This window comes from Erythrolamprus reginae, chromosome 2 (genome assembly GCF_031021105.1).
Source record: "Erythrolamprus reginae isolate rEryReg1 chromosome 2, rEryReg1.hap1, whole genome shotgun sequence".
Lineage (NCBI taxonomy): Eukaryota > Metazoa > Chordata > Lepidosauria > Squamata > Dipsadidae > Erythrolamprus > Erythrolamprus reginae.
The window spans coordinates 296,655,820-296,677,077 of record NC_091951.1 but is presented as its reverse complement, the minus strand read 5'-3'; the positions used below and the strand labels follow the sequence as shown (position 1 = coordinate 296,677,077).

Below are 21,258 nucleotides of genomic sequence, written 5' to 3'. Positions count from 1 at the left end.
AGAACTGTTTCAGCAAAACATGTCTTTTGTATGGCACGTACTGTACCTCTGTTCTTACTCCCTCTTATTCTGTCTCATATTCATTTGCCAAATTAAAATAAGACTTTTTGTTTGTTCCATAATGCATCTGTTAATCATCAGAGTCACAAAACACTTTGTTGTTTCCCCAGATCATAAATCTCCATCAAAAGGAAACTGTTCCTTTCAAAACATACATCTGTGGTTCTCCCTAATCAAAACCATTCTTTTGTGCAAGGTAAGTTAATTGGCATGACCACAAGTCACATTTAAAGCCAGAAATTGGGACATATTTTACTAGTTATTCAGAAGTGCTCTCATTTTCTTTTTTGGTCCTTCAAGATCTTCATAGATTTTCATTAAAAAGATAGAGATAAAATCAGTTTTGCTGTAAAGACTTCAGTTTGGCATTAATTTTTCAACCTTGGAAAGCAGGTCCTGTGTGATTAAACCTTGGAAAGCAGGTCCTGTGTGATTAAACAAGGGATTTGTTTTAACCAAAATTTTTACATCTGATCTTAAAGAGTAAAGTCTCCAATTCAAATTTACGTGGTCCTGTATGTTCATAGAACTGTTGTTGTTTTTTCCCTAAAGCTTTTTGATGTTGTTTTTAACATGTAATCAAAGAAGAAATGATCACGCGGGGTTATAAAAAAGGGTCGCAAACCAAATTTTGCGTTCATTATATATTTTTTAATTACTTTGGAAACTTAAATCGGCATCTTCCAAACATTGAGAGGCGTGGACTTCAACTCTCGGAATTTCTTTGGACTCACAATTATTTATGCATTTTAAAATTACTTTAGAAACTTAAATCAGCATTTTTCAAACTTCCAAACGTTGAGATGCCTGGACTTTCAACTCTCCGAATTCCTTTGGACTCCAATTATTTATGTACTTTTTTATTACTTTGGAAACTTAAATCAGCATCTTCCAAACGCTGAGATGCGTGGACTTCAACTCTCAGAATTCATTTGGACTCCAATTATTTTAAAAAGGAAACCACGCAGGAACTAACAGCTATTGCAACAACAACAACAACAACAACAACAACAACAACAACAACAACAACAACAACAATAATAAATACAGTACATTTCTCTCTGTTTTGTTCCGTGGCTTTGCCAACCTTTAATAGGGGGGCGGAGAGAGCCAGCCGCAAATGGTACAATCCTAATTCTTCTTTTGCTTTATTGCAGAAGAAAGGGAAGAAGGATTCCGCTCACTCTCCACCTGTAGGTTTAAAGGAACTGACCAAGGGTCTTCCTCCCCTTTTAACTTCTCGCCGCAAAGCCGGTTTTGCAACAAAACAAAACAAAATCTCGCAAGTCACTTGACGCAAAGTTACCTGCCTTTGCACCCCCGCCGGCCTGGCAATGGTTTGTCCCTGGAGCAAAGCATAAAAGGAACCGAAGGCAGGGAAGGCCCTCTTTCTCTTTCTGGCGCGCAAGGGGAGCGGGGTTGTCTCGGCCGTTATGGAGGCAAGCAAAGCGGGTGAGGCAAGCTATGCGGGCGAAGGCGAGGTGGGCTGCCTGCATTGGCCCCCCCAACTGATGGAGCCTCCAGCCTGAGAAAGAATAGACAAGACGGTGTTTTTAGGGCAACGTTCTGGTAACGTAGTACTACAACCTCCGGAGTTCGCGGATATAAGAAGCGCGGGATCATCTTTCAAACGTTGCGAAAAATCTCGCAAGTCACTTTTAGCCGCGGGCGGTAAAACTGTACCGTATCGGCATTTAGGCCGCTAATCCTTTGCCGCGGTTTATGAAGCGGGGTTAGTTAGTTAGGATTTTGCAACTGTAATAAAAGGTTCCAGCATTTCGCCCACCGCTTGATGCAGCGCGCCGTTAGAATTTTAAGTCGGCGCAAAATGGAGGGTAGGGGGAAATCGCGCGGGCAGATCCTGAGGTAGATAAGAAAACGTGCTGCTGTTTCTCTTAAGGCGGGGGTCTCCAACCTTGGCGCCTTTCAAGAGTTGTAGACTTCAACTCCCAGAGTTCCTCAGCCAGTAAAGCTTAGGAACTCAAGTCAGCAAAGCTGGCTGATGGTTTCTGGGAGTTGAAGTCCACAACTCTTTAAAAAAAGTGCCAAGGTTGGAGACCCCTTGCCTTAGGCTTAAGGCAACGCGACAGCCTTGGAGGTTCACCGGACGAAAGTTGGGAGCGCGGGGTGGACTTCCGGCGCTCCGCGTGACGTTGCGCTGGAAAGGCACGTGCCCGGCCGCCAATGGCGAAGCATGAAACCAGTGGAAAGAACGTGGTGAGTCTGAACTCATACTGCATCCGCCTGGTTTAGAGACCCTTGACTCGAAGAAAGACTTGTTGGTTTTGACGGGTGGGTGGGTGGTAATGCATGTTCCAAGTGACTTTACCTAGACGGAAGGCTTAAAAGTTAAACAAATTTTAAGCCTAACTACAAAGTTGACCCTCAGCAATAATTATCAACCTTAAAAACTTTTAAGATACGTGGACTCCAACTCCCAGTTTCTCCAGACAGTATGATAGAATAGAATAGAATTCTTCATTGGCCAAGTGTGATTGGACGCACAAGAAATTTGTCTTTGGTGTATATGCTTTCAGTGTATAAAAGTGTAAAAGATATATATATTTGTCAATCTTAATGATTGTCACAGGGGTCAAATAAGCAATCAGGAAATAGTATTAATAAAAATCTTAAGGATACAAGCAACAAGTTACAGTCATACAGTCTTAAGTGGGAGGAGATGGGTGATAGGAATGATGAGAAGAACTAGTAGTAATAGTAGTGCATACTTAGTAAATAGTTTGACAGTGTTGAAGGGATTATTTGTTTAGCAGAATGATGGCATTTGGGTGGGAAATGTATTGTGTCTAGTTGTCTTGGCATGTGGTGGTCTATAGCCACATTTTGAGGGTAGGAGTCTTGATTAAGGAATTATGGAGTACTGAAAGTCCCTGTGTCTTAAAAGTTGTCGAGGTTAAAGAACATTGAGTTACAACCTCACATGTTCTTGGCAGTGTTGAGTAGGATGCTTTTGATAAACTCCATGCACAAAGCAGTGGCTTTTTTTTACTGCATGATGTGAGCAGTATGTGCAGTTCATTTCTGTTCTTGCCTTTAGTGTTGCCCATTCGTTTTGGTTGCTAATGAATGTGGTGTCAGCTAAGGCATAAAGCAAGTTTCCCCTATTGCAGCTTTTTCTTTGCAACACTAGGGATTCTTCCTTTGGTGTTTTGCTGTGTATGGGACAAAAAATATATTCTAAAACCAAAGATAACTTTAAATACAGCACTGTGTAAGTTGCTTTCAAAACAATGTTTTACATATTTTACAAAAACCTTTGCTTTTGGAAACATTTCCTAGCGTTAAAATGTTCCATGCTAGGGTCACTGAGGGACAAACAATTGGAAAATGCAGCATTTCACATGCATACCCCTTTTATATCCTGAATCACTTGTTCACACTTTGAATTCTTTTCTCTTCTCACCCTTTAACTCTGTCTGTAACTATGACATTTTATTAGTACTACGTAATGCAGCAATGTAAGTAATGATCTAAAGATTCACATTTTTTTGGTTTTTCAGATGTAAGCAGAAAAAAATGCCATTTTGAATGAAAACAATGCTTTGGATGCAGGTATGGATCCTACAAAAGCTTTATTTCTTAACAGATAATGGATTAAGAATTTCCGAATGTAAAATTTTGCCTTTGTGTTGCTCATTCACACTGCCCTTGGTGAATGTGGTGTCAGAAAAGGCATATATCAACTCTAGTTGCCATGTTTCATGAATGGATTATTCATTTTTCTCTGCATTTCAGCTAGAACATACTCCTTTGAAGATGCTCATTCAGGATCTACAAGGGATAGTTAGCATATTTTAAATTTGACAGTTCATGGATATCAATGATGGTGAACCTGTGACATGCGGAGCCATATCTGGCGACACGCAAGGCGTTGCCCTATGTCACTCCAGCACACGTGTGGCTGACCAGGTGATTTTTGGCATTTTCCGCTGTTTTTGGTCTCCCCAGGCTTCAGAAAAACCTGAACCCTATGGACAGCAAAAATAGGCCAACTAACTGCATCACCCCAGCTTCCTTTTCACTGTCGGGAGTCTTTGGACTGTTGTAGCCAGGCCTCTGTCACCTCTGCCCACATTTCTTCTGCAGCCAGCAAAGCTTTTCTGAAAGTCTCCGCAGTCCATAACAGAGCTCTGGATCGCTCTGGAACTCTGTTATTGGCTGCAGATGCCTTCAGGAATGCATTGCTGGTTGCAGAAGAAATGGGCCGAGGTGTACCGAGAGGTGAGTTGCAACTATCTGAAGGTACTACTTACCTTCAGATAGTTGTAAGTAGTACCTTCAGATAGATGCAACTTACCTCTCGGTACACCTTGGCTCCACTCCCATTTCATTTCTAAACTTCTGATTAGCCTGTGGGCCATTTTTCACTGTCCCCAGGCTTCACGAGGCTTTCCTGAATCCTGGGGAGAGTGAAAACAGCCCAACCGGCCTACCGGAAGTACGAAAGCTTTAGTAAGAAAAAACAGAGAATAAAAAATATATATAACAAGAACAAAACAAAAAAACAGTTGCAATCTTGGATGAAGTGATCAAGTGATTGGGATCTGAAGAAGAAAATGTTATTTAGCATATGCATAAATGTGCACCTCACTCTTAAATTGAATATATTCTCCTGAAATTGCTCACATTCTAAGTAAAGACATGTTGGAATGTTTAAGGAAATGCTGAGAATTGTGAAGTGTTTGCTCCAAATTGCTTTTTCCTGTTCAAAAGGGAAATATCCAATAGGGCTTTTGGAAGCTTAAGAGGCTTTCCAATCAGCTGAATTTAGCTTCACAAATTCTCTCACAGTTCCTTCTTGGTTTTTTCCATTTTTGTCTACCCATTTCCTTCTCTCTGTCTTTATCAGTTTGATCTTCCACTGCAGATAAAATTTAGCTTACCATTACAAGGTTATAATCCTTTTATAAACATGCACATTCTTAAGTACTGCGTGTGCGCAGAGGGTCATTTCCAGGAAGTGATGCACGAGAGCATGCACAAACATGCACTTCTGTCGCAGTGCAAACCAGTGGGTAAACTAAGTAGAACCCATATAAATCCAATTAATAAATAAGTAGAACCCACCCCGATACACATATATACTAGTAATCTATTTCATGCTTTAATGGCTGACCTTTTTTTGGTGGGGGATGTTGGTTTAAACACCAGCATTATCTTTAATTGGAGTCAAGCTCAAAATTGATCTCAATACAATAAATAGTCAAACAGCTTATATGTCTGCTGGTTATTTTTAAGAAATATTTTGGATGCTATTGAGTAAATGCATTTTTTCCTTGTTCCCTGTAGTTGTAGAATGATTGAACCAGAAAGTAAAAGAGAGAAGATGTGCTTTTTGTATAAATACCGGCAAAAGAACCGTTGTTCTGAGTCAACTTCACAGCAACTCTGCACTACAGCACAATGCAAGAATAGTACTGTTGCATCTTTTAAACCTGCAAATGTATTTCCCCAAGGAGGGGGCTTGAAAATGGCATCCAATTGAAAGAGGTATCCAACCAAAATTTCGGACATGCTACGTCATTGACATTTTTATCATCGTCAAAGGCTTCCAAATTGAAGAGAAACGCCATATAATCAATAATATATTCCCAGTTTGTCTGGTGTTGGGCATCAATCACAGAGCACCTATGTTTATGTTGTATGTATGTTCATATTTTAAAAATCAATTTAAAAATTGGGATCAAATTTACATGCAAAGAGAAAACAGACAACAGATTCATTCCTTGATGTCAGCATAAGGTGACTAAAAAATGGAGAATTAGAAACTTGTGTCCACCGCAATCCTATACACGTACTGACCACATCCTCCGCTTCCCAAGCAACCATCCCACCCCACACAAAAGAAACTCCAGATCCTGTACAGAAGGGCTAGGTCAAACTGCAGCATCTTGACACTAAGAAAAGCAGAAGAGAAACAGCTGCTCAACGTCTTTCTCCGTAATGGCTATCCACCACTATACAGCCAACTGTGTGTTCTTCCTCGCAAAATCCCTTCCCCAGAGATTGCTGGATGTGAGTCTTGAAGTTGGACTCTCGGGCGCTCAGCTGTGCTTATTGCTGACACATCTTCCTCTTAGCTGCATTACAATGTCCCTGCCTGGGCTGTTAGAGATGGTAGCCAGGTTGGCTGTAGTTTCCCATAGTGCTGGGGGACTTCAACTTGCTATCACTTGGCGAATCCTCAGAATCCTTAATTTCTATAATGTTCAGGGTGGTACAATGCTTGTTTTAAAATGTTTTTAATGTTTTTTGTCTGTTAGCTGCCCAGAGTCCAATAAACAAACAAACTGTTTTGGATAGATTTTTAAATCTGATTGATACAAACTTTCAGCATTGAGCAATGCTTCTATGCCTTCTGTAATTTAAAAGATTTGTATGAATATGGCTATAGGTTGCGCTACTCTTTATAAAACTACTTACCTTTGATAACACTAAGGATCATGAAATAAACTATTTTATCTCTTAACTTACTGGATTTTGGTCAGTAACTATAATACTTATTAACTGTCCATTTAATAACGGTTCAAAGTTATGATGATCTTTAAAAAAGTGACTGAAAACCTTTCCTTGTACTTGAGTGTGACACCCCTCAGTCAAGTAATTGCAAATTGGGTGTTTGGTACGCAGCTTGCATTTACGACTGGTTGAAGCATCCTGCAGTCGCATGACTGCAATTTGCAATCTTGCAATTCCTAGGCACACAATTCACTTAATGACCGTGTTCACTATAACACATTATTTTATAAAATCACGTTTGACTCAGTTTATGACCTCAATAGCTTACAACAGAAATCATGGTTCCAATTGTAAGTCATCTCATGTCACTGCAAGAAATCGAGCTGGAGGCTAGTTCTTAAAACGGCTCTTGTGAAAACAAATTCAAGCCATATTTTTTGGATTCTAAAATCAAAAGTTTCTTTTGTTAGGAAATGCTGCAAATATGCAATTTTATTTTTGATCGGTGTATGCATGAATCGTTTGTCTTGGCATTAAAATTTATAGTTAGAAAATAGAAAACATTAACAGAGGAGCATCTGGGTGGCTGCAAGCTGTGATCTCATATATTCCTAATTACACTAAGCATACGGATGACCTGCAGTGTCAATCTTCACATTATAGTCACTTGGGGCTACGTATTTCCAGAACTGCACATCTTGTATGTAGAGAAATAATATAATGGATGCACAGATGATTCTACATATGATCACTCAGTACACACAACAGCTAGCATTGGGTAATCTGCCCAAATAAAAACAAATACACGTCACATCTTTTAGTCCACATGCAGAATTAAATGCAATTGTTCTGGGTGGAACTGGCCCAAGGGGAAAAGTGCAGAGAAAAAGCCAAGATGGGTTTCCTTGACAACAATGTGTGCAGGCATAAGAGATAGCTTGGGGCGGAAGTAAGCAGCTGGGAAGGGGTGACTGGATATGCTATTATGGGATTTTGCTAATTTCTACCGAGACTTCAATACATTTTAGCCAATGAGGGAATGAAAGATGGATGGGCCAACTGGGGTACATGTCATGCAATGTAGTTTTAGCCCTATAAATTATCACAAAGAATTGAGCTGAAAGCATTGCAGACTATTTTTGTAACATTGAAGGAAGCATGTAGACAGGCAGCAGTGCCAACGATCAGATCCAATGTAACTTATCTGGAACTGCAGGAAGAAACGTCACACCTTTCAGAAGCAGCACCCCTTTTCAGATTGGGACCACCATGCAATTTGCGGTCAAGTAAATAAATAATACTAAAGGCAACAGAAAGCAAGAGAATACCATTGTTACTTAAAACAAACTCATGAAGATGCAGCAGCCATTAGATTCCTCAATTATCTAGCACAGTGGTAGGCAAAGTTGGTTCTATGACGTGGACTTCAACTCCCAGAATTCCTGAGCTAGCATGATTGGCTCAGGAATTCTGGGAGTTGAAGTTCACAAGTCATAGAAGAGCCAAGTTTGCCTACCTCTGATCTAGCAGATCTCTTCCTCCCTTCTCCTATTTTGCTCTTGGAGCCATAGTGGTGTAGTGGTTGGAATGTAGTATTGCAGGCTAGCTGCCGATTGCTACCGGTTGAAACCTGACCTGCTCAAAATTGGCTCAGCCAACTTGAGGGTAAAATGACCCAGACTGTTGGGAGCAATATGTTGGCTAAAAACCACTTGGTGATATAAAGCCCTATGGGACATTATCAGAGGTGGGTTCCGCCTGTTTTGAACCAGTTCTAGGGAACCAGTAGTAACTTGGCGGCCTGGGTCACTAGAACCGGCATTGAACCATGCCCCAAGTGGTTATTTCGGTGACGCCATAGGCACCATCATCTTTTTAGCTTCTGCGCAGACACAGCTTTTTAAAAGTACATGTGCAAAGCCCCCCCCCCCCTCCCCAGCACATCCCTGAGTTAACCAGAACCAAGGAAGCTGGAATCCACCCCTGAGCAGTGTATAAGTTCTATTGTTGCTCTATTTCTGATTCAAGTGCCTTTTGATGGCTCAACGGTACCATGCCTGAACAATGGTAAGGTTAATTGTGATGACAGCAGACCAGCAAGCTGATTGAGGACAAGAGAACATGCCTACTAGACTTTGGTATGCTTTATACTACTAATATAATGCAGCTGGGTTGTACGGGCTGGTAGGAATGACTGCACAAAGCCCTGCCCATCCGTGCTGACATCACAATGTCCCTTTTTTGAGATGGTTTTCACATTCTGCACATGCGCAGAAGGCTTTGCACATGCGCGGACCCACATTTGCAAGCCAGTAGGGAAGGTAACTGGATTTCATCCCTGGCATAGTACCCTCTCCTACATTACAAACAGAGCCAAATCTACTGTTTTATTTTCTATGAAAGCGGCTATAAGTAGTTGAAACATTTCTTCGTTCTATTAATTCAGGTGGAAGAAGTGGCGGGTAAGGGTTCAAAAGGCATCCCAGATATGGAATTTATATATAGCATCATCTGGCTCCCCGTTTGTGAAATACAAGTGGATTTGTCTTTTTCCCTTATTTTGAAGACCTGAGTAGTTAGCAAGAAAAAAATACTGTATACCTTTTATTATCACCGGCTTGGAGGAGCACGCACAAGTAGAAAATATATTTTCTTCTTTTCCTACATAAGTTAATTGGAAGTTTAACAATCTGAACATCCTGGTAGCCCCAAGCTTAGGTTATAAAAATCCAGAGGCAAGTTGAATTTTCAGGGTAAGATGGTACAAGTCAGACTTGGCCAAGGTACAAGTCAGACTTGGCCAAGGCAAAATGAATTATAAAATGAACTAAACTTGTGGAAATGGGAAAGCTACCATAGAAACATAGAAACATAGAAGACTGACGGCAGAAAAAGACCCCATGGTCCATCTAGTCTGCCCTTTTACTATTTCCTGTATTTTATCTTACAATGGATATATGTTTATCCCAGGCATGTTTAAATTCGGTTACTGTGGATTTACCAACCACGTCTGCTGGAAGTTTGTTCCAAGGATCTACTACTCTTTCAGTAAAATAATACTTTCTCATGTTGCCTTTGATCTTTCCCCCAACTAACTTCAGATTGTGTCCCCTTGTTCTTGTGTTCACTTTCCTGTTAAAAACACTTCCCTCCTGAACCCTATTTAACCCTTTAACATATTTAAATGTTTCGATCATGTCCCCCCTTTTCCTTCTGTCTTCCAGACTATACAGATTGAGTTCATTAAGTCTTGTCCAATTTGGACAAGGAAAAAATGGGACTTTTTTTTTAAGGTTGGAAAGCTGTGGCTGACTGATATAGCATAATGTTAGGATAGGATTGATATCTGTACTTCTAACGTAAATGCCTTATACACTTTTATTCCATTAGCCAGGACAGGACTGCACGTAAAAGTCACATAAGATAAGTCTGTACTTCAGGTGAAATCTGCTTAAGGAAACTGACCATAAAACGATTCGGAACTCTCCTCGGATAACAAGAATGTGTCAACAGGAAAAGAACTGTGTGATCAAAAGACGCAATTTACATTGCCTGGGGTAAACAGGACGAAGGCTGTGATAAAAGACCTTGCTTTTTGGTAAACAGGAGATAGCTGTTTAGGGCTATGGAGTTTTTGTTGAAAAAAGTTTGAAATGATGTACATCTGGGATTAAAGAAGATAGAGAGTAAGATGGCAATTCCTCAATAGGACGAAAGGCATGTTTTCTTCATTTTCCTTGCTTTCTGTCGTATTTTTGTTTTGTATATTACTGTACTGAAAAATTGTAATAGAATAATGACAAAGGATCTGGACAAGGGTCACAAAGCTGCCTGCTTTATGGCTGAGGATTTTGAACATTCCTGTCAGTTTATTCCTATGCATGTACATAAACAGACGAAAAAGACACCTGCTAAAGTCAGTGAAGGGCTGCAAAAAATTTTACTGGGGGCATGGCTTATTTTGTGGGTGTGGCTTGCTAGTCATATGACCAGGTGGGAGTGGCTAGATGATCATGTAACCAGGGGTGGCTTAAAGGTCATGTGACTGGCTTAAAAGTGGCCAACTTGATGTCATTCACGTTAAGGGTTTGGGTGACTGGCCTCTCCTCGCCTCAAAGCAATGAATTTCCCTATCTATTTACTATTACTGAACATCCAAATTATACTCTTTAATTCTATATAAATATGCCATGTGTACATACATATTACACACATGCACACAAAAATATACATTACTATATAAACTATGTGTATGTACATAGACGCACGCACGCACAACTCTTCTAAAATTATACACACTCAACCTCATTTACTGCAATAGGAAAAACATATCCAGAGCCCAGAAGGGAAAAAACGAGAGAAAAAAAATCTAAATTTTTCTACCAGTTCTGCGTACCTGACCTTGCCCATAGGAGCTCATCACTGGCTAAAGTAAAGTCTACTTTTATTGGAAAAGGAAAACCTACACTGAGTCGCAGAGTACTAAGAGCTCTTATTATTCTACATAACATTCTAGCCAGATTTATGTGATAACATCTCCAACACAAGCACAAAATGAGATATTTGATGCTTTTGACCATTTGTTCTTCTAGCAGCAGCAACTGCTAAATCGTCTTGTGCTGAGATAAATTACTGGCTGAAGTTGAATGGTGAATTTCTATGGATAGACTAGATTCAGGATCTTAGCCGTTACATCTCTTTGATATCAGCGCTCTACCTTTCATTGATTTGAATGAAACAAACTTTAATAAATTGAAAGGGAGATGGGAAATCAAAATCAAACAACACATATACACTCAGAGAAATCTACTACCCTGTTTCCCCGAAAATAAGTTACCCCCGAAAGTAAGACATAGGAGAGGTTTTGTAGAATTGCCTAATATAAGGCATCCCCCAAAAGTAAGACGTAGGTGAAGTTTTGTTTTGCAGCATTCCCGAACAGAACATATATAACACTGCTGTCCATAAATTGCATTCCAAAACGCTGCATCAATCAGATTTAAAACACATCCAACACGCATTCAACATGCGGCTGCGTGTTTAAATGCATTTTAGCTGCAGCAGGATACATGATACAATTCATTGGGGGAAAAATAAGACATCCCCCGAAAATAAGACGTAGCACATCTTTGGGAGCAAAATTTAATATAAGATGCTGTCTTATTTTCGGGAAAACACGGTAGCTGCTAGAGATGATTTTGAAAACTGTTTTGGAAGTGAGATTATTCAAGCCAATTCCTTCTGCAACCTTTGCAGTAAAGCTGTCAAGCATAAGCTCAATGTATCTTGATTTCCTCTACGCACGCCATGGAATGTATAAAAAGCCCCCTCAGGGATCTTCACTGTTGCAACCGCATCTCAAGTTCTTTAATTATCTATAATAATACAGTGTCAAGTTTTAATTCAACTTCAGTTAATATTACTTCTGATCGAGTTTGGGTCAATTGACTGCAAATTACTGATTGGTCATTAGTGAACAAAGATTGAAAACTACGAGCTTTATTTTTCTCAATGTGTGTATCATATTGTTTTTATGTTCACAGCACAAGTAACCATTCATTAAAAAACACATGTTAAATACTGATCCTCTATAAATGATCAAACATAGAGAAAAACATCTACAAAAATGTATTAAATCGTATTTAATAGGAGAAAGCAATGGCAAATGAATTTCATGTATTTTGCCTACTGTAATTCTGCCCAAATCAGCATTGTCAAAATTGACGCATTTTTTAAATCTCAAAGCTCTTAATTGGAGACACATACAATATCAAGAATTGAGTTTGTGCAACCATTTTGGGAGCATTTTTCATGACGCATCTTGAATTTGCTACTCTAGCAGCATTTTATGGTATCCCTTTCATATGGAACTTTCCTTTCTAGAATAAAATTATAGTCGGATCTATGCAAATGTATGTTCTCTCCTACATTCAATATGTCTTCCAGTTGGATTATATTTATAAATGCTCATCATCAAAGCAGTTCAGAAATGTAAATAGGTACGGTAACAGAAATTTTAAATCGTATTTCTCTTGGTTTCTTTTTTTAAAAAAAATTGGCTCACTTCCCTTCCTGTGAAAAGGAAGATAATACAATAATCCATTCATTCAAGGAAATTAATTAGAAAAAATGTTTTCTGCATATTTATCCTCTTACACACAAGGACTTCAGAAAGGTTTTGCAGTCTGTATAATCTACTATTTCTTTCAGTCCCTTCAGGTAATAACCACATTCATTTTTGCTGGAAGTGGTCTTGTGAATTAAACAGCAGAATCATTGCAAATATACCCAAGGAATGAAGTATCCAGAGTTTTCCAAGTCTTTTTCCTATTCCCAAGTGCTATAAAACTGTACTGCCAAAATTCAGCAGGCTACTCATTCTCAATGGGAAATCAAATTAATTGCAGACATTACATGTCTATCACACTCCACGCCCCTCCAAAGGAGTAAACGAGAAAAATTCAGCCCCTTTTCTTCAGTAACTTCGCTATCAGGTCTGTTGCTGAAAAGTTTTAGAAATATCAACAAAAAGGAGTCTGGCTTAACATTTCATTCAAATATGAACTTGTTTAGAAGACTGCAACATACCTTGAAGATTTATAAAGCTGTCATATACTTGCCATAGATTTCAAACAAAACCATGTTTTTTGTATTGGTTACTACTATTCAGGGCTTAGAGAACTAAGTACTGTATACTGATAACTTTGGCAATATTATGAATTGTATTTTAAAACATGATTTTACTGAGAATTGAAGTATTCAATTCATTGAAAGGGCATCTGGGTCTACATAACTGAATAATGCTCTTGATTAATTCCTTGTATTAAGGATTTCTATTAGGTAGCAAAAGATTCAACACTGTTATGAATAATAAAGGAGTAGTATATTTGCTAGGCAAGTATAGGCATATGAATTACAGCCCTTATAATAAAGACCATCTACTATTGCACCTTTGAAAATGCACCTTTCTTTGAATTTTTTTTACTGATACTTCCATTTTGAAATGATGTATTTATGCTGTGCATCCAATGCAATCTGGATAACTTGCATTTTAGTTTTACTCTCATGGTGACAGCACTCTTTTTTTTAACCGACATTCAAACAGCATCTTCTCCACAGCAATCCAGAATGTTCTTAAAATTATTTTATAGTCTCTTCATTTAAAAAAAAGACTAAAGGTGTTTATTTAGATTTGCATTCATTCACAGTCTCGTGTGTAATAAAAATCAGGTCTCTATCTTGAGCCTTGATGCCGGAACAATTTTTATAGTTTTAGCACTGTGTTTTCCATCCACGTTGTTCATAGATGTTTGTATTTTTTCTTCTAATAGGCTGTCCTTAGATCCATTTCGCCTCTGAAGTAAACAAATATTCAACAAATTAAAAACCACATCTTAGCACTTAAAATATTTAAGCATGATCTGCTGGCTTTTACTAACCTGTTGAGATATTGCAGTGAGACAATGAGCATCTGAGGAACAGGTAACCAGGAGTGGGGGTACAAGGTCTGCTTTGGCACTGGAAAAGAAAGCAAACTTCAAAATCCACTGGGCTTATGGAGTAAAAAGAAGGAGCTGCAAAGATGCTGGCTTTTGTGTAAATCATTCAGTTGCTGATTTTTATCTATATTTCAGAGATAATTGCATGCTTTTTACTTGGTTCCATTAGAAATTCTTGATGAGGCGGCCTACCTTTTAATTTGAATGTCTAGCAGAGTATGTTATTTTTGAATATGAGATCCATCTCCCTGTCAATAAGGGTGTAAACTCCTTTAAAAAAAATTCTTTTATTGTTTTTATAAATAACTTAAGGTAATAAGCATACCTACTAATACTTTCTCCTATTTTCTTCAAGCAACAACTCTGTGGTGTGAGTGGGCTGAGAGGAATGGCCTAAAGTTACCCAGCCATCTTGAATAACTAAGGGGATACTAAAATTCACAGTCTCCTGGTTTCTAGATTAGTACCTTAACTATTAGATCAGAATGGCTCTTGAATACTTTCCCAGAAACTAAATATTCTAGCAAATATTCCTAGAGCACCCTCTTATAAGTTGCCTGCCTTCTAACTAGCATTGTAATGTTTATCAAACAACCATCCACCTTCCTCAGTGATTAACATACTTCACTTCTGACAGAACAGATCTCTCCCCATCAGAGCACTGGGATCGGCGATAATGGCGATAGCTTCGAGGGGAATGCGAATGTCTAATGCGAACAGGATCACCTTGAGTCCTAATGAAAAGATAAAATTTCCAGGACCAAATCATTATTTGTTCATAAGAATTACGAAGATGATTTTAACAGAAAAAGCATTTCTTCAAAGTATTACATCTATATCTACAACCAAATTCATTTATAAATGCAGTGTGTGTGTGTGTTGTATATATACACACACACACCACACTACTGTGTTCCAACAAAATAGAAAAAGGATAGAGCAAAGTTTCAATATCAAAACAAAAATGAGCATCTGTAGATTTTTAAAATGTTCATGGAAATACATATAAAAATGTATGTAAATCTAACAGAACATTCCTTCCAAAAAAGGTTCTTGGCTGTTGTTGCTATACTGATGCATATTACAGCTAGATTCAACTCAACTAGGAGTATTAGTTGAATTAAGACTCCAGTCCTAAACTCTCCCTTTGACCTTGAAGCATCTCTTCAAATGCTATGAAAAAGCAGATGAAAAGAATAATGCACCCAGGTCTATCAATGCATTCTAGTTTCAATATAGCTTGTGTCATTGTATCATGTATTTTGAATTTAGAAAAAATGCACTCAGTCCTTTATAGAAATATACAATTTCCCTACACAATAGGAAGAAAGTAATAAAATCAGAAAATGAACCCCCCCCCCCTTACCATGAAGAGAGCAGGACTTGCAATAAGGCAGTTCTTTCATCTTTGAATCCCCACTTAACTATTACCAGTAATTGATTTTGTGTCATCGAGTTTATGTCAATTCTTAAGAGACCACATAGATATTTTTTTCCATGACATTTAACTATAGGGAAACTCTAATAGTTAAGAGTTTGTAAATGTGAGCCACCCAATACAATTGACACTTATTCTCTCAGCCTCTTGCCACATAGAATATCATATGAATTTCAATTTTCAGATCAGAAGTACAGACTACTGAAAAAGAATATATTAAAAAAGCTTTAGACACTATAAAAAGGTACGGTGTGTCTTCAGATTTATACCCAATCTTTCTTCTTAGCTTGAAAACATCCAAATTGTTTCCCAAACATCTATAAAATCAATTGAGGAAGAGATGGTGGGTTGCTAAGGATGAACTTGAACCTGACTCTCCAAACTTCTTTGGGAGTTTTAAATCATTCAATTCTTGCCATTATGTACAGAAAGCATACAATCAAGCAGAACTAGGTCTGTGTTGTGGCAAATATTTTCAGCTATTCTAGAGCTTACAAAGCAGGCTGGGTGGCTAACATTTCTTACCCCCTTTTTTGTTCCAAGCTAGGATGGGAAAAAAATCTAGCAGTATAATTAAAGCATTACTTTAGATGGATTTGGACAGTTGACCTTTTCAATACCCACTAATTTATTCTCATTCTTTTTCTTTCCTCATAGTCACAGGAAGATGAAGACCAGACATCCATTGACAGGCAATGTCTAGATTTTCCCATTTTTGCAAGGCATCTTTGAAAAAGTTAGGATTGATTAATTCAGTAATTGGCAAAGTGAACAGAGGAGTTAGTTAAGTGTGCAATGCTGGGTGTACCTAGAGCTAGATCTTGGATTTAGCTAACTGGGTCTATTAACCCTTTTTCCAGTGTGTACAACTTGGATTTCCTTGGCCCAGTTTACTATAGAAGCAAGCCGTTACATAATAGGAGGTTAGGTTCTGGGGGTAGGGGGGACCTTAAAAATGTATATAAGTCACTTATAGCCAATGATGTCATATAAACATTCATTCATTCATTCATTCTTCCATCAGCATCCTTTTAACTACTTAACATTGGGTAAAGTGTAATAGAAACATAGAAACATAGAAGACTGACGGCAGAAAAAGACCTCATGGTCCATCTAGTCTGCCCTTATACTATTTCCTGTATTTTATCTTACAATGGATATATGTTTATCCCAGGCATGTTTAAATTCAGTTACTGTGGATTTACCAACCACGTCTGCTGGAATTTTATTCCAAGGATCTACTACTCTTTCAGTGAAATAATATTTTCTCACGTTGCTTTTGATCTTTCCCCCAACTAACTTCAGATTGTGTCCCCTTGTTCTTGTGTTCACTTTCCTATTAAAAACGCTTCCCTCCTGAACCTTATTTAACCCTTTAACATATTTAAATGTTTCGATCATGTCCCCCCTTTTCCTTCTGTATTATTATTGTAATATTATTATCTCTTGGTTAGAATTTTACATATGCAGCTCTGTTGCTATAAGACAAATTATTAGCATAAAGGTTTCAATGTTTATTTTTATAAGACCTTTAATCCCAAATTTGTTCTCAAGGAAACTGAGTAAACTGTGTAAGCTCTGAAAGTTTAATCTCTCACAAAAAAATGTTTCTGGCAGAGAAAACACACCAGTAGACTTTTCCCCGACACTTTGGTCGTGATTTTCTTTTAAAGCAGAACCCATTGAGAAACTTTTATAATTTATTTTAGGCTTAAAAGTCACTTGTTCACACATTTTCCATAGTATTATCTTAAGATTAAAGCCTTGCAAAACGACATTTGCATGCATGCATGCACACACACTGAAAGTTCAATATGCTGAAGGAAATGTTTCATGTCTAGCCTTCATGCCTGTATTACTATTCTTTATTCCTACTCAGTGGTGTCTCAGAATCACATTGTGATGCAAAACATGATTCAACTCCTGTCAGAAGCACTTGTTCACATCACCACATGGAAATCCCAGATGGTCAATTACCGCAATGAAACTGGCGCTTGATCTAAAAGGACCAACTGTGCTTTGGCAATTAGTGATGCTAAGCTGAGGAAAGAAGGTCAAGAAAGTCAAAGAGTCATTTTGGATGATCAGAGAAAAAGTACATTTTAAAAACTTTAAAATGAAAAGTAGCTTAAAAGTATTCCCCCAAATCTTAATGAATGAAAACTATCTATTATTCATTACGGTATGTAACAAAACCACAGGAAACTAGAGGAATTAAAACTAAATTTGATGCAATTGTATCTAAATCCATTATCTGTCCCAGTCATACAGAAAACAGAGGGGATTTAAGTTGATATGAACAACTCAAGTGCCTGAATAAGGATTTGGAGTTTCCTCCCACATTTAATAATAATTTAATAATAATAATTTATTAGATTTGTATGCCGCCCCTCTCCGAAGACTCGGGGCGGCTCACAACAACGATAAAAACAATATTATACTGGCACAAATCTAACATTAAACTCTGTGGGACCTTATCGGCCGCTGGGATTCGTGCGGTAGCAGGCGGTTCCGGAGATATTCTGGTCCGATGCCATGTAGGGCTTTAAAGGTCATGACCAACACTTTGAATTGTGACCGGAAAATGATCGGCAGCCAATGCAGGCCACGGAGTGTTGTAGATACGTGGGCAATCATGCAATTTACCGCTGAAAGCACTTGTCACTAATGAATACTCTCCGGATACATGGACTTCAAGTCACAAAATACTTAACAAAGACCAAGTTCCTAAATAAAATATGATTGTCTTCCAAAAAAAGCCCACTTCTATGCCTAATGCTGACAGGAATATCTTTGACAGACTTTCCCAACTTGATGCCATTCAAAATGTCGAACTATAATTTCCATATCACAACCAACCTCAGCTAAGTTACAAGTGAATAGGGATTTCTGCAATACCACATTTCAAGACTTTTCCCACACAAGTGAAACTCAAAGAAAACATAAAAAAAGTAATTATTTCATTTTTACTGGATGTAATAGTGTATGTATGTATGTATACGTACATATATACATACATACATACAAAGATACATACACATACATACATACATACATACATACATACATACTTAGAAGCTTAGTAATTCTCATTGATTTTTGAGATATTAGAAAAAGAGTAGATCTGTGCCTTTTAAAATTTAGATTGATATTCGTCATCCTATTTAATTTTGTTCAATCAACCTCAAATTATGTCCCCATATAGATTTGTATCATATCACATCACATCACAACTCCTGTCCAATAAATAAACTCACTCTATTTTAGTATATGGAATCTCTCTTAGTTGTTCCTCAGATAGACCAGATGGATCTATGAGTTCTTTTCTGGAAATGAAAAGTTTAAAAGTTAACAATCACATTCAGTAAAAAATCATCTAATAATAGGTTATCAATACTTGCAGATATACTTACTGAATGTGTTTCCATAGTTCTTCCTTTGCTTGAACATCTGGGCTTCTCCTATATGCATTCAAATATATATGTATATATTTATTATTAGTATACATAATAAACAAATACAAAATCTTTAAATTATGACAATCAACACAATTGTTTACCCAATCAATACTTAAGCACAGGAATAATTTTTTAATTTTACATGTGGAAATGGCATCTCATCAGTAGTTTTCTAGTAGTCATGAGATGAATCGCTATTTGTTTTCCTCCCTAATTCACAAGGTGTATTGACTAAACTTCTAATAATTATTTAAGGTATCTCCTACCTCTCAAAGTTGTGGGACAATCAGGGTTGACTCTATTTACTCATTAAGTAAACTTGTTTCTGAAAAAAAACCCTACCATATTAACAGCTTAATATCACTTTCATAGAAAAATTACTAGATTTCAAAGCAACCAAGCGAACTATGAGTACCAATAGTCCTTGACGTACAATCACAAATGCAACCAAAATCTTGGTCATTCATTGTGAACAATCATAAAGTGAACCATCCACGTGACTGCTGTGCTTAACAACCACAATCCCAGCCTTCCCAGTTACAGTTGTTAAATGATTGTGTATCTTTAAAATTGAGTGCCAGGGAGAGGGCCTTCTCCCTACCCAACTATGCTCAGGTACACTAACCTTTACCTTTTTCTAAAGCTGCAAATGCACCCATCCAATTCAAAGGCCACCTTTCACCATCCTGTAAGTGTGTTCCATTCTCACAACCATAAGAAGACTTATGGTAATAAGTCTTATAATAAACTGTGTAGTCTTATTTATGCATCGCTGAATAGTTCTGCAAACTGCATAATTGGAAAAGGACCTTCCAAACTATTGTGAGAATGATGAAGTTAGCTAGCTTTCTTAGCACAGGAAGTCCAGAAAGCTAGCAAACACCATTGTTCTGAATTCTGGCATTCTCTACTTTTTAAATCCTAGAAGCTAACAAATCTTTAGGATTTTAGATTTGTTCTTACATCGTGCTGAGAAATTCTGGGTGGGGAGGGAGAAATTTTGTATACTTTCAATTGGCCTAATAAAGGCAGTGGGTCCCCAATAAGAGAGTTGCAGTCCAAATTTTATTCCTGGAAAAAGAGATATTCTTCATAGTTTTGAAGTCCCCCCCCCCAATCTTGATCCCTCACCCCAATCTTTGTACACTGACTCTTATGTCCTCTCTACTCTGTCTGCCTAAGAAACATTGGTTAGTGCAGGAGCGTGGAGGAGGAAAAGGGGGGATTTAATAGCATTTCTCAACCCCTAATGCTAAATTTCTTATTTTTTCACTGAGACCCAATTCATGTAAAAGAGCAGCTGTGAACTCTGCCCTCATCTCGAGGGATCAGCATCCTCTTCTGAATTTGGAATATAACAAGGAATTATGCATAAACAATTCATACTGAAAGAAAGCTTCGGTGAATTGCCTACAGCTTCCATTATCCATCCAAAACAAAAACCTTCAGATCAATAATAGCTCAGACTTCAGCGTAACCATAAACTGCATCCTTAAGCTATGAACCTGCCCTCAATGCAGGACTTTTTAGGCCTCTTTGCTGAAGAACCATGGGGCGAAGTTACACATAAATAATAGATAAAAGATACTTGGATTTATAATAAACTGTGTAGTCTTATTTATGCATCTCTGAATAAGTAGCTTAATTAGGTCACATACAGATCCAGAACAATGCACAGAAAATAAATGTTACATATGACATCCCCTTCATATTAGTGATAACAGTAAAATTCAATAGCATCTTTATTATTGTTGTTATTATTATCGCAAAGCATGTAAAAATATGTTTAGGAATGCTATATAAACAGTTACTTTCCACTATAAATCAGGCAGTCATCAAGGTTAAAATGATCATACTGATCACTGTTTACCTTCTTGCTAATGAAGATTTTTGATCAAAGGAAATGTTTCTCACAATGCTACTGGCTCTTAACCAGCTTTTGTCTTGCTTACTTCTTAGTGCTTCTTGAAGCTACTAGAAGGCAGATCCAATCTGCTTATAGTTGAATGGAAAGAATCTTGCCAAACATACTGTTTCAAGTGGAAGCCGTAACACAGAGAAGGCCAACCAAGACATAGCAAGAATTCTGCTGGATAATACTAAGAGTTTGACTATCCCTGAATTTGAATCACATAATGGTAACTAGATGCATACAGAAAACTCACAAACAATGAAAGTGGACAAAAAAGACAGTTTGCAAAGGCTGGATACATTCCATTAATTCTTACATTACCTATTAAAAATTAGCTATTTAACAGGAAAAACACTAAAATTTATGTTTTTGCTTTGGAAGAACTACGTTTAATTGTAAAACAAAAATGAG

At 37.7% G+C, this 21,258-nt stretch overlaps 1 protein-coding gene, 1 long non-coding RNA gene and 2 other non-coding genes across 6 annotated transcripts in view; 3 read left to right on the top strand and 1 right to left on the bottom strand.

The window, feature by feature from the left end:
- Positions 1-1,446: 1,446 nt before the first annotated feature.
- Positions 1,447-6,550, top strand: LOC139162504 (uncharacterized). The gene is made up of 3 exons (XR_011558335.1): positions 1,447-2,277; positions 3,582-3,633; positions 5,371-6,550. It is a non-coding gene; the product is annotated as an uncharacterized lncRNA (long non-coding RNA).
- On the top strand, positions 3,110-3,257 carry LOC139163342 (small nucleolar RNA SNORA13). The gene has a single exon (XR_011558492.1). It is a non-coding gene; the product is annotated as a small nucleolar RNA SNORA13 (small nucleolar RNA).
- Positions 3,701-3,827, top strand: LOC139163341 (small nucleolar RNA SNORA13). The gene has a single exon (XR_011558491.1). It is a non-coding gene; the product is annotated as a small nucleolar RNA SNORA13 (small nucleolar RNA).
- Positions 6,551-12,023: 5,473 nt separating the features above from the next.
- EPB41L4A (erythrocyte membrane protein band 4.1 like 4A) overlaps positions 12,024-21,258 on the bottom strand; it is an 83,748-nt gene continuing 74,513 nt past the window's right edge. For all 3 annotated transcript variants that reach the window (XM_070742925.1, XM_070742926.1, XM_070742927.1), the window contains 5 exons: positions 18,891-18,938; positions 18,735-18,803; positions 14,663-14,773; positions 13,980-14,058; positions 12,024-13,895 (listed from right to left, as the gene is read on the bottom strand). In XM_070742925.1, coding sequence (XP_070599026.1) covers positions 13,767-13,895; positions 13,980-14,058; positions 14,663-14,773; positions 18,735-18,803; positions 18,891-18,938 — 436 coding nt within the window. In that variant the 3' untranslated portion in view covers positions 12,024-13,766. The remainder of the gene's footprint in view (positions 13,896-13,979; positions 14,059-14,662; positions 14,774-18,734; positions 18,804-18,890; positions 18,939-21,258) is intronic.